The sequence below is a fragment of the Hypomesus transpacificus genome, chromosome 21 (assembly GCF_021917145.1).
Source record: "Hypomesus transpacificus isolate Combined female chromosome 21, fHypTra1, whole genome shotgun sequence".
Taxonomy (NCBI): Eukaryota; Metazoa; Chordata; class Actinopteri; order Osmeriformes; family Osmeridae; genus Hypomesus; species Hypomesus transpacificus.
The window spans coordinates 6,135,318-6,149,749 of record NC_061080.1 but is presented as its reverse complement, the minus strand read 5'-3'; the positions used below and the strand labels follow the sequence as shown (position 1 = coordinate 6,149,749).

Here is a 14,432-nt window from a genome sequence, read left to right as displayed (position 1 = left end):
CATTCCCTACCATTGTCTTGTAACTAACTGACCCTGTTGCCTCTAGATTCTGTGCATCGATGAAGCTACCGCTAGTGTTGATCATAAGACTGACAAGTTGATTCAACAAACAATCAGGGAAAGGTTTCATGACAAGACTGTTCTTACCATTGCTCACAGGTAATGGCACAAAACTGTGGCATGATAACAAATAGGAAAAAAATTCTGTTACATGTCTTTGTTCCATTTAAAAATCATTCAATTATTATTCTTACCATCAATAGGGTCAACACCATCATGGATTCAGACAGGGTCCTAATAATGCATGTTGGAAAAGTGGTGGAGTTTGACACCCCTGAAGCACTCTACCAACAAGCTGACTCCATGTTTTTCCACCTGATTGATGGGAAAGGTGAATGAGCAGAAGCCACAGGGTGCTGAATGTTATAGGGACAACAATGGAATCGCCACACAAGCTCCCAATGGCCAAACATTTTGGCAAACCACTATTGCCAGAGGTAGATTATACCTGCTAGAGATGGCTGTGACCACTGCTCCTATGACACTCCAAATATTCCAAATGTAATAAAGAACCATAGCAACATTGTATAGTTGTAATAAAAAGGATAGTACAGTAAAAAGTAAGTCTTGACAAACACAAAAAACATCACATTTTACTGATGACCTGGTCTGCTGGTTTTTAACTGCATAGAGTTGGAACAGTTACCACAGTTAACGTATAATTCCAATACTTAAATAGGTCAAAGAAATATAAATGTATTGTTAATAACTTGTTTACAGCCTTTAATTTAATCTAATGAGGGAGGTTTGAACTGCTGTATATTTATATGAAAAACTTTGTATTTTGACATTTAAATGAAGGTAAACTAAATAAAAGGTATAAGTGAGTCATTCAGTGACTTCAGTAAATCTTTTTTCATTCTAACCTGGGTATTTGATGGTCCCTAGTGGTGCTATGTTTTGGTCACTATTGTGTAACGCCAGCGCCCAAGTTTGTTTACTTAAACTCTAAACTAAGTAGGCTAATAAACCACAGTATGAGGGTGTAACTAAAGTAAACATGTATAATGTCTACAATATGTGTAGAGTGCGTGACAGGCTACTTCAATCGATAATACTTTTGAGATAAGACGGTGCAAGCTTACACTAACTAGGAACGAAAAAACAATAGGATAAATTGAAAAGGGTGATCCATGTAATGATTAGGTGGGTCATAAAACTATTAACCATGGGACAATAGTTGCAAGATTATGAAATATATTAATACTTTTCTAGTATCAAATACAAAAAGAAAGAACAATAACCATCCATAAGTGCTGTTAACCACAAACAGTAGGTTTTCACATCAACAGCGCTACCAGGGAGTCAGACGGCTGAGTGGTTAGGGAATCGGGCTACTAATCAGGAGGTTACCGGTTCGATTTCTGGCTCTGAGGTTGTCCAAATGAGGTTGTGTCCTTGGGCAAAGCACTTAACCTTACTTGCCTCGGGGGAATGTCCCTTTACTTACTGTAAGTTGCTCTGGATGTAAATGTAAATGGAACACAGTAATAAACACAATTAGTGTCATTATCAAATAAACATTACAACAGCTGGCAATGTTATCAATCAATAAATGTCCCTACTCGGTACCGAGTGCTAATAAAGGTCTCTGACGGTGCAGGCCTGATGTGAAGAGTCGAAGCAGCCCAAGCTGCTGTACGATGGCAGTTACTTACACGACCCAAGAGCGTGTACTCAACAACCCCATAGGTTATCTGTAATGACGCCCCGAACAATGTAGGGAGGACAAACCCGTTTGAGCGTTTTTACTGAAATACGTTTTAATAGTTATTCTTAACTATTAGGGACTTAAATCAAATATTAACTATATTGAAATACGTGTGCACAATAATATCAAAAATATTTGCTAAATTTAGACGTTTTTAAAGGTTTTAAATTTTACCTCGAAGCTACTTCTGTTAATCAGCAGTTTGTGAAAAAGAGGCTAGTTTTACGACTGACTTTGGATGTAGCGTACTTTAACATGTTAGCTGATTAGCCGTTTCGAGTGAGATATGTATAGAGTTACATTAACAGACCTCTTGTTTGTAAAATATGTAGTCTTAAATACGATGGGAACACATCACATAAACAATTCTAAAACGTCCGACACGCCAAATGTTGTCATTTTGTGTCAAGTGACCGAGTTCCATTAAGCTTTTCATTGCAATGAATGTTCCGTGTACTTTGCGGCCAATGGATTTTAGTTTTGAAATTTAAAAAACAAAATCGTGAAACCAGCTGTTTCCCGACTACCATTTAGAAATAGGAAAACAAATAACGGAAAACTACCCATTTTTCTTTTTTTGTTTCGATAATAGAAAACGGAAAACGAAAAAACGACCCGTTATCTGATTTTCTTTGATGTGCTTAAACATGGAAATCGGGAAGTAAAATAGTGTGTGGAAATCTTCTTTCTCAATATTGCATAGATTTTTGTGTTGTGACCCGGAAGTTGCTTCCACGAGTTTGACAGTCACTCTGGTCCACATATTCAGGATGTCAGCAGAGGGCGCGCTGCCATTTGTATGGAAGAAAATCGGTGACATAATGTTTTAAATTTTAAAAGGATTTGAATACTTAATATTGAAATTTAAACAACACAGAATTCACATATGAATTTATATTTCAACGGAAAAAAAAAATGCAGGTTGCTCTAATTTGAGCCCCCTAAAAAATTTGACCTTAAACATTTCAGAACCAATCAACTTCGAGCCTAAAAATGTATATCTTAAAAAATGTGTTCATTAAGGAACAATAGGGTCATTGTAATCAATAGGAAATCATTGTTTAAATAGGCTATGATTGGTATGAAAAGGGCATTGTGTTTGTGAATGATGTAATAATTTAGATGTCTGGTAACCTTTTGGAATATAAAGCTTTCTTCAAAAAAATATAATTTAAACTGTAATTATAGAGAATACAACAAGATCTGTAAAGCAATACCGATACCATTATTACAGTTAGTTCAAAGCACATTGTTATATGTAAGAATAAGACCTTTACCAAATGTTTTTATAAATGATTGTACTTTATTTGACAGTAAATGTAATAATACATATATTAGTGATGCTTTAAAAAAAAAATGATAACAGAGGATTGTGTGTACAGGTTCCGAATATGGTTGCATTATCCATAAAAAAAATGGCCCATTCCCCAAAAATCAAAGAAACTCACTTTTAAATAATTTATAAAATATATCCCGTCGCTGACTTTCTTAGAAAAATATTACAATTTGGTTTAAAACCAGAGAATGTCTAATATAATATGTCTAATATAATATATAAATCTCTAAACAGGCTCTGGTAGAACCTTCTTTATTTTGTGAGGTGGCTGATGAGACTCTGGAAACATGCTTCAGTCCGATGTAATCAAATTTTGCATTGAGGCTCTATAGACCAATTATTTGTTTGTAAACATTCGGGATGCGCGCGCAATGTGGCTGCAGAAAACCGGGAAAGGATAGCATTTAAAACAGCAAAAGGACCCCACGGATCATACAAATAGTTAGATTTAAAAAGGCCAAAAAGGTCAAGGAGGACAGCCTTTAAGAGAGAAAGCGATTCCCCATTGATCTGTCACATCAGAATTTTGATTTGGATCACGAAAGTCTTGAAATTTGAGTGAAGATGTCGCCCGTTAGACCGCATAGTCGGACGGCAGCCATGTCTTCTTGTCATGTAACTAAGTTCATAATTTAACAGTTTTACAGTCAATTCTACATCCAAAAAGTCGAGCAGGGCAGCTTTCAAGAGATATGGGAATTCTGCTTTTAGCCAGCTGGTCCAATTATTTTTGTGATTTGTTTAAAACTGGCAATCTGAGTGAGACTTGCATCCCCGTTTTGACGTTAGCATCAGTCAGACTCGGGTCGCTCACTGGCAGTGTGCACAATGTTGTACTTCACTCCATTCTACACCAAAAACGTCTGGGAGGACTGCCTATTGTAGATACGAGCTTGCTAGCCAGCATCTCGGATTTCTTTAACCAAACCTGTTTCATTCATCATTTGCCTGAGAAAGCGACCTCTGTTAGCCAGGCTAGTTTTGCCCGATCACTTGGTCAGGCTATTTAAAGGTATCGGGGTTAAGTGACTTGTGCATAGACAAGTGAAACGTAAATGTACTTGTCCAAAGGACAAGTACTTGGGGGCACTTGTCCTTTGGAGGCACTTGTCCAAAAGACAAATGCCTCAAAAGGTTAATGTCAAGCCCTGCAATCCAGTAGCCAGACATATATGATGACCTGATCGACCCTCCAAGTGTAATAGACCCGGGAGAAGTTCGTTTTTTGCAACCGACATGCGCAGTTGCGCCTGCTTGACAGTTGTGTGACTTAGGGTGATAATTGGTCTATTGCTCTGCGACCAATTTTATCGTTCATCTGCTCTCCTATGCACCCTCTGCTGACATCCTGAATATGTGACTGTCAAGCTCGTGGGAGCAACTTCCGGGTCACAACACAAGAATCTACGCAAAATTGAGAAAGAAGATTTCCACACACTATTTTAATCCGTGTATCATTCGTTCTTTCATTTTCAATTGATAAACCAAAAACTACGGTTTTCTGTTATTCAATTGAGAAACCAAAAACGAAAAACCAAATCGAAAAACCAAATCGAAAAACGGGGCACTAACCGAAAATGATTTAGAAATGTTGTTTTTGGTGAATAAATCCATAATAACATCAAAGTAACGTTCCATTGAGGCCATGGTGTCGACACCGTACCACTGTTACTCACAGTTGTTTTTAGCGCAGCGCTGGGTTTATAAGCAAAAATAGATAGGCTTACCCGGAAGGTCCTGAAGATTTTTTGCGTTGTCATCAGGGTTCTAAATTAACCTTTCTGATCACCAGCCAATGTGGCTATGGTAACAATCAGAATTTCCACTAACCAAATTTTTTCGGTGAAAATAAGAGGAATAATGAGTGCCACTGAATGCATTTGATCATTTTATTAACATTGTTGGCATGACAAGTACAATACATACAATAAAATATACACTGAAAGTGCAAACATTCCATTTCAAGTTTGGGACCTAACTATCCACATTCTTCCTTGTGTTTTTCTGGTGGACGCTCTCCGTTCGTTTCCATGGTTTCTCGCGCTGGTTACACTGCAAACTGCGCACAGCCAACGGGTGTATGAGTAACAACTTCCGGGTCCCCAAAAACAAAATTTCTAAATAATTTTCGGTTAGTGCCCCATTTTTCGATTTGGTTTCTCGTTTTTGGTTTCTCAATTGAATAACGGAAAAACTAATAGTTTTTGGTTTATCAATTGAAAAATGAAAGAACGAATGATACACGGATTTGTATTACTTCCCGATTTCCAAGAAAATCTGATAACGGGTAGTTTTTTCGTTTTCTATTATCAAAACTAAAAACGGAAAATGTTTAGTTTTCCGTTTTTTGTTTTCCTATTTCTAAATGGTAGTCTTCCCTATTTTGGTTTTCTCATTTCAAAACGAAAATCCATTGGCCGCAAAGTACACGGACCGTGCGGGCACTCATCGGGGCATCAACTCAAATATCTCAAAAGTCCCAACTGGAAAATATATATATATAACATACAGGACGGTATTCACACAGGCATTGGTGTTTTTTTGGTGGATTTGCTTAAATAGTGACACTACATCTGTTTTGTGTAGTCTCAAATATGCCGTTTTAGTTTGTTTAGGAAACTACTCTCATTTACACTTTAAATCACACACTAGACAGACACCAGTGTAACTGTAGTGATGGTAGCTACAGTACACATTTCCAAGGTATGATGTACCTCTTCTAAGACACAAGATATGTGTTGTCAACATCTACAACAGGCCTATAGCACTGGTAGCAATCTTTTGAGAAAGATTTGATAAAGCAAAGACATGATGAGTGAGTATGATACATCAAGGGAGGAGGTTGATTGAGATTAGGGCTGAAAAGCATTCAACCATCCAGTCTCTTTTTTTGTTGCCATTGTTCCGAGAAGCCTTTTAAAAATAACTAGTCAATCACTGTTGAGTTGTCGTTCTTCGAGGCAAACCGATCAACTACATCCTCATATATCTGAACAACATTTGTAGACTCGGTACTACTCATCTGCAACCATGAAACTGTCCCCTGTCTTCTTGTTGTTTCTTTGAGCCAGACGACAAGGATGGTCACTCACGCTTCTTTCTTTGGCTCTCGACGAAGGCGGTCGCATTTTCTCCCTCTCCTCCCCTGACCTTCCCTGCTTGGCTTCTATCGTATTGTCTAGTCCTGTGTCTTGTGTCTTATACTGAGAGACTCTCTCTGCACTGCTCTCCAAATTAAAAAACATGGATTTGATCAGCTGGTCTCTTAATGCAATTGACACCATCTTGGGTTTGGGGGAGCCTGACTGTCCTGACGGGACGTTCGCAGCTGGCTACTCGATGGATGCGCCGGGTGTCCAGTGGAGCTTTCCGTGGAGGACATTGAAGACATCTACCTATTTGGAACCACGATTACAAAAGTGATCCTAATCCAATCACTTTTGCTGATTGAATTAGGAGTTGCCCTGGCATATATTAAAAATTAAGGAAATGGCTACGGCTGTAAAAAAAAAGAAGCCCCCTAAGGCTGGCCGACATGATTGGACCGACAGACACCGGTGGAAAAAGGAGTAGACGTGCACATTGGAATGCGGCTACTCGACCAAACAACCCCAATCTTATCTGCTTTTGGCACCCTAACCAGCACAGGCTTTGGCCAAGGCTGTTGCTGGAACAACAACTCCCCTGAAGAGCGCTGCAGCGAGACTTCTCTTGTATTCCCTACCCCCTTCCAACAGACACCTGAGGATTGTTGTCTCTGTCTGGGACCTGATCAAGGCTGTCTCCATGGCAATACAATCTGCGAACTGAGAACTGTCTAATTGTGGCCTAGGCGATGGTGACAACCCAGGCCTACTCATACACTAACTTTCACCTGTGGATTGCGTCTCTGTCTTGGGTCATGACCAAGGATGTCTCCATGGCAATACTATCTGCGAACTGAGAATCTGACTGATGGTGGCCTAGGCGAAGGCGCCAACCCAGGCACACTCATACACACCCCTTCCCCTATCCAACGCCTTCGCCTGCTTGTTCCCCCGGTGTGGCTGGCGGGTCTGTGACCAGCGCCTATATGGCTGCAGGTCCAGATGCTGCTTGTCCATACCCCTCCCCCCTCCCCGTTGCAAGTCATGTGGTTCTGTAATGTTGTACAATGTAAGTGCTTATGTGCTAAGGTGTTTTTTGCCTGTTCCCACACCTTACTCTTCTAGGAGCATAGTCTGGGTGTTGCCTTTTTTTCTCCTCTCTCTCCTCATGTTATGCTGAAAATGTATTCCCGTCCTGTCTACCCCCTTGTCATGTTTGTGTATTAGAAACTGCAAGTGGCAGCTCGGATCTAAGACGGATTCGAGAGACCGCAGATAGAGTGTGGCTAGTTAGATCAACACTTTTATTAATGTTTTTGTTGGTTTTATGTAAAGCACTTTGAGCTGCAATTCTTGTATGAAAAGTGCTATATAATAAAGTCTTACTTACAACTTGACTTATTTTTTTGATCATATTCCATCATATTCCATAACACATACATACTTTCTTGTGTCCACATACTAATTACATCATTATGTGGACCTACTCTGCATGTTATAGCACAATACATTTCACCCTGTGTACATGTAAACGGTACTGTGTAGATTTCCCACACTGTCAATAAGATGCTTGATGCACTGATCAAAGTTATAGTAAGACTTATGTTAGACAAATTTAAGTCTTATTGTCAGTGTGGGATATCACAGTTTTTTTTACATATACACAGAGGAAACAGTTACATTTACAGATGAGCAGTTATGAGCCCATGGATGCCACTCCGGTGTTTGAACTTGTTTTTTAAAGGCTTCTCATAGAACCAAGGTATAAAAACAGCAGACTAGAGTTTGATGCTTTTTAAGCATTACAAGTCTTGGTAATAGCAATCAAAACTAGATAATGATTGGAAAGCACAAGTAAGCTACTATCCACTTCTAGCTTGTTTGAGACCCTTTTGTCATTGGCTTCTTTAATTTGAATGTTGTACTCGATGTAATTAATACAACAAGTTAGTCATCAAGTTCTGATGTAGCAAACCATTATCAAATCATTGCACTACTGCCAGAGCTCTTTAGTAATTATGGATCTCCATAATGTTTGTTTTCCCATAGAGGTGTTTAAAATTGCAAATCAAACAAATGAAATACTCATTTAGCTTTGTCAGATTCTCTTATACTCTTTTTATATCAACCTCTCTCAATCCTAGTTTTCGGCCCTACTAGCTTGCATGTTTTTAGATGTTAATCTGCTACAAATGAATGGTTTGTATAAAAAATGAGTTGTACATATGTAGACATATGTAGGGCTGTTTGGCAGCCCCTTTGTCACTGGTCACCCAGACACTTGTCTGGTACTGTCGATGATTTGCATGAATGCTAAAATGACAATCACACCTTAATGACCCACCTCTGGAGAGGTGATCTCAACAGTTGAAGAGGAAGGTGGACAGAGGAAGACTCTGAAATGATCATTAAAAGTTGTGTTCTTGTAAACATCGTTCTAAACAGATTTTAATGTCATGTTTGATATGCTTTTGTTTCTTATTTTATGTATTATATTCTAGTAATAATTTTTATACTGTAACATGTACATGTACAGGGTTTACAGAGTTTGTGCCTGCAGCAACATGTGTTTAACATATTCCCTTGTCTTGCAAGGGCACCAGTTGGTCTACTGCAGCCTTGATTAATGATCCAATTTGAGTTTGTATGTGTCAGACAACTTTTCACTCATATGACCGGTGTCCCCATTTTAGTCAGGTTTGGGTATATATAGGAAGAAGTTTTACCAATCACTTTGAGTTTCCGTTTATGATACAGCTCCGGTGCGTTAGGTGCCTAGTCTTCATTGTGAATACCTTTGTTAACCATTGCTCTGAAGGTATGTTTTGTATTTGATGATATTTCATTATCATTGTATTGATTATCTTACTATTTAGATAATAAACTATTATTGTGCCTTTTGAAGTTACTTGTTCTCCTTGAAACGTATCTATCAAGCTACGGTGGTGAAAACTTTGATCTAGTCTGGTTGATGCGGCTAACTGATTATAAGACTTTTGGAGTAAGTTTTAACTTAAGGCCTCTGAGTTACTTACAGTGGATCTCTACGCTCCGAAGGAATTTACCGGAGCCTCTGAGTGATCGATTACATATCCTACTAGGTCTACTAATGTTAAATCCATATTATATAGAGATAAATGACTGAACACGCATTCTTTAGGGTCGGTGCTCTGATCAAGCAGATGACTTTACCTACCTCAGAGTTTCATGTCATTAACTGTTTAGCGCTCAAGGTTACAGGAAGTTGGAAGCAAAATACCACTATCAAGTGTGCCCCTCCCCCCACCTGTCACAGGGCCAGGCTGCTGCTGTAATTTGCTAGCCAACCTTAACTGAGGGGACTGTTTGAACGCGCTGGAATTAAAAAATGTTTCTTTGTAGCCTATATTTGACACCACACATTCGTAGATGTATGTTTCCACTAATGTTAACGGATTTTGTCGATCCGATTAAATAAGCGAAAACAAGGCACATCTGTCCATACTTTGTTAGTGAAGCAGGCAGAGGCGGATTAGGTGGTCAGGGGCCCCTAGGCTGCTCTTTGTGTGAGCCCCACCCCCATAAACACACATTGAGACAGCCAACGCCACAGTGTTTTCTTTACATTCCTACAGTGCTAGAAGCAGCCCTAACGCTTGAGTTCTAAATATTTTCAACGCTTCCACCAGAGTGAGTTGTTTTTGCAAAACGGAAGCTAGCTAGCTTTAGCACAGAACGTATATATTCAACATATGTATATAAGAGATGTAAGTGGAAAGAATACCAGATATAACCCTTTGCCTCCACAGCCTCAAAACAATTACTATGAACAGAAGGTAACTATGAACAGCAAAGCAACAAAATACCCTGCATTCACAGTTCAACTGCAAGCTGCTGCAGCCTAGGCAAGCCTGTGCATTAATCCGCGCCTGGAACAGAGAGAGGAATGCTCGTGGCAAGCTAACTAGCTGGATAGAGCGATGGGGAGTTTGTTAGCACTCAAAACGTAGCTCTAAAACAGGGGCACTCCTCAGACATAAGCTCGAATATAAAAAATCCCCCAGCTGAGAAATGTTCGCGGTTTCCACAGTCCTGTAGATGAGACCTTCATGAACAGAAGTACATCAAATTGAGATTGTAGCATTGAAGTTCAGGGGTCTCATTTATAAAGCGTGCCTACGCACAAAACAGGGCTGAAAATGTGCGTACACCACTTTCCACGCAAAGGTTGTGATTTATGAAAAACAAACTTGACGGGAGAATGTGCGGTCCTCCACGCAAACTCTGACCCTCCCCTAGGCCTACACATATTTTGGAAACAGTTGGAATTGGCGACGCAGATGACAGTACTGTAGTCAGACTGCAGAAAGTAAATGTGGGAAGAACGATAACTCGTAATATTTATATAATTTGTTTTATCTCACACGTTTTCTTCACTCAATTTAATCGTTATGAAGAAACCCAGCACTGTTATTTGTGCTTGTGCTGAGAGATAATTCTTCCATAAACACCTTGTAAAATCCAACTCAAATTATAAATCAAAATTCAGCGCTGTCTGTCTCACCATCAAATTCTCCACTTCGGGAGTGTAGGAGGGGGAGATGCCCGAGCCCGACTGCGAAGTATCCTACCTTTACATAACTGCAGAACACATTGTATAACTAAATATATTTATTTAATACTGTGCATATATCATATGTCAAAAACTGGAAATACAGTCGTTAAGCTCCTGTGCAATCGCTACACTCTACGTCCTCGTTATCAGTCCAGACTTAATTAGACTAGCCTAATGTTCATAACAAAAAACGCTTTTGTGTTCAAATTGTATCTCGACTCGCTGTATCACTGCAGTTGACGCCACTCGTACTGTTTTTTTTATTAGTGATCAACCGGCCACCAGGGTGTGGTTTTCCGGCCTCTGCCAATAGGCTAACAGTGTCTGAGAAGTTGTCATGAGCCATGATTCACCGTAAAGAACAATCGCATGCCAGGGTCATGAATATACTGGATTACCATTCATGAGGTGTTTTGCATTGACCATTTATGGTTAAAAATGGGCGAGTTTCCGGGGCGGGGTAAAATGCAGATTCACGTACGCACACTTGTGGGTATTCTGTGATTTATAAAGGGAAAATTGCTTACGCACGGTCATATCAATCAGATTTTTGTTTGGCATACGCCATTTTAGGCTTTTGGGTGTACATACACTTTTAGTAAGAATCCTACGCAGAGTTTTATAAATGAGACTAATGAGACCCCAGGGGCCTCATTTATCAACAGTTCGTACACACAAAAATTTAGCTTAGAGCGCATTTTCAGAGACAGATATAACTTCTTTGCAGAAAGTAGTAAGTGGCTCATTAGTAGATATTGTTTCCCTAAACCCTTAGTGTAATTATGCAAGGATCTAAGACCAACTCTACAAAGACCAACAAGGAGAACGAATGCCATTCCAGTGCACATTCAGGTGCTATCCACCTTGGGTATCTTGGCGACGGGCACTTTTCAGCGTGAGCTTGCTGATCGGTCTGGCATCTCACTCCATCAGCCTAACGATGCCTGCTGTTTTAAATGCAATTATCAGTAGATCCCTTCAGTACATACTTTTCACATATATAGTAGCACAATAGGTAGAAGTCAAACAAGGCTTCTTTGCGGTCGACGGCTTCCCAAACACAATTGGAGCGGTGGACTGCACTCATCCCTGAACAAGTTCAATTACGTGAACGGAAAGGGCTCCCAATCAATGATGTGCAAATCATCTCGGATGCGCAAAATAACTTGTTGAATGTGGTGGTGAGATGGCCGGGGGGAACGCACGACTCATTCATTTTGCAGAACAGCAATGTTGGTCTTCGCTTACAGGAGGGAGCTGTTCAAGATGGATGGCTTATTGGTATGTATTGCCCAGGCATCAAGTACTTGCCATTAGTGTATTCTATTTACCTATTGGTTTCTCTGTAGGAGACAGAGGTTATCCATTGAAACCGTGACTGATGACTCCTTTTACCAATCCTGTGACGGCACAGGAGAGAGCCTATAATGCTGCACACAGTCGCACAAGGTCGATCGTGGACGCACAATAGGAACTGTTAAAGGCCGGTGGCTCCGTTTGTCATCTGCTGGGGGTGCTTTGTAGTCTACACCGGAAAAGGCTTGCAACATAGTCATGGCCTGTTGTGTACTACATAACATGGACATGAAGCATGGCATTCCACTTGATCAGGAAGACCAACCTGACGAAGCGATGCCAGACGCACCACCTTTCCAACCTCCAAATGCCTTGGCAGTTCAAAGGAGGATGGAAATTATTCAACGTTTTCAAGTAAGTACCTCCCCAAGAAAAGAACAGCCCACATGCCTTTAGCTCATTTATTTAACATTTGACTGGCACAGTTAACCAGTTGTTGTAGGGATTTGTTAATGTCATTGAGTGCAGTGCAGATGCCAGTTAATTTCTCATTTATATCTTTGATGGAGTCGATGATTTTGTCTTGTTTCTGTAGGATTGAGTCTGTCAGGACCCTTGGTTCATGGCTTGATGTGGCGCGGGAGTGTGGTGCCTCACTGTGGGACGCAGCGGGGGACTTGCCTCTTCCAGGATGACTCCGTAACTGTCTCCACTAACTGCAATTTATGGAATTGTTTGATTACTGCATCAGAGCAGATTATAATTTCCTGTCAAATAAAATGATGACCACAATATTGACAACACTGTTGAAAATCACATTATTGGTTACCTTCAACCTGACCACGAGTAGACACCGGTGAATTGGACACAGTAGGACCTGCGACTAGGTCACTGTCTCCACCTGACACAATTCCAGACAGCGATGTTTCTCCAATAATTGCTGCAATTCTTAATTGCATGGGAGAAACGCTCGTCTCAACTTGTCCACCTCCAGTTGCAGCAATGTCTCGCCTGTGTGAGGCTACGGCCTTTTTTGTACTTGATTTTACATTTACATTTATTCATTTAGCAGACGCTTTTTTCTAAAGCGACTTCCAAGCTTTACAAAGTGCATAGGTCACTGATAATAACAACAAGATAGCCCCAAAGCATTGAGGGTAGCCAAAACAAGCACACGTTGTGAACAACCAAAACATAATAATAAAAAATTCTTTTTTTTGTTGGTCAAAACACCGTCAAGTGTTCCAAATAAAACTTTGTGGTTGCGCTCAACCTCTAGACACTAAAACCTAAATTTCATTTAGCAAAAAAATAATTGCCTTTCTTTTCTTGCTCCATTTTTATTACCAATTTCTAGTTGAACTTGTTAGCTCCCTTTTTATTGGTGGTGATTCAACTAATTTAGATAATATGGGGCGTTTCGTATGCAAATACTTGTGTTTGTGCACAAGTTTATAGACTAAGAACAGGTGAGATTTATCAAGGATAATCTCCTAGAAGTGTGTGTACGGCGCTCATACGAATGTTTGACAAATCGCACCTTCAACTGTTCGTGGGAATATTCCAAACCTCCACGTAAGAACAATTTCAAAAATTTCTAAATGAAGACCCAGGTTAGTAGCCAATGGCTCAACATATTCTCAGCCAATTACAGACCTCTTAAAATGGGAAAACCTCTGTGCCACATACAGGATGGTATTCACATAGGGATTGGCTCTAATTTGAGTGACAGGTTGATTCACCAATTGAAAAATTTATCTGGGAATTTTGATTTTTGTAAGGGGAGTGCTGAGATTTTACTGTCGCCATTTGGCTTCCTAAACAGCAGTAGAATTCCGTTTTTTACGCGTCGCACACAGCATTACAGTGAGCTACACTGGTTTCAAACTACAGGTATATAAGGACAATTGTACCCATGAATTGTTTACTAGTAATATGAGGTCATAATAAATCGTAAAACGTTCATCGATATGTGAGGCATGTTTATTATTTTAACGATTGAAAACGGATGTATCACAGACCGCTATCGTGTATCAGTCAACAAGCAAAAATGGACTACTGTTTTCGAAAGTAAATGTACTATTAATAACATCGTATTGTACATTAAATATCACAATTGTGTTTTTATCACAATGTTAAATGAGCAATAAGTTCAGTTTGGCATTTGTTGAGGCTTGGTACTCTCCGGTGTGATACCGATTACATTGAGAGCAGAACGTTTGTCCTCCATAACAACAGCTCCGGGTGCGGAAAGAAAGTGGTGTGAAACCACAACTCCGGGGAACAAAGCTATCCCAAACTTCCAGCGTTGTCCTTGCCGGGTGTATTTCGCAGGCTGGAACAAACAAT

The 14,432-nt window shown here is 39.9% G+C and overlaps 1 protein-coding gene across 3 annotated transcripts in view; it reads left to right on the top strand.

Moving 5' to 3' along the window:
• Positions 1-887, top strand: part of abcc10 (ATP-binding cassette, sub-family C (CFTR/MRP), member 10) — a 114,603-nt gene extending 113,716 nt beyond the window's left edge. For 2 of the 3 annotated variants that reach the window (XM_047044313.1, XM_047044312.1), the window contains exons 21-22: positions 47-159; positions 264-887. In XM_047044313.1, coding sequence (XP_046900269.1) covers positions 47-159; positions 264-399 — 249 coding nt within the window. In that variant the 3' untranslated portion in view covers positions 400-887. Of the gene's footprint in view, positions 1-46; positions 160-263 lie in introns of those variants that run through there. The other variant, XR_006957902.1, reaches the window with a different exon arrangement.
• The last annotated feature ends 13,545 nt before the right edge of the window (positions 888-14,432 follow it).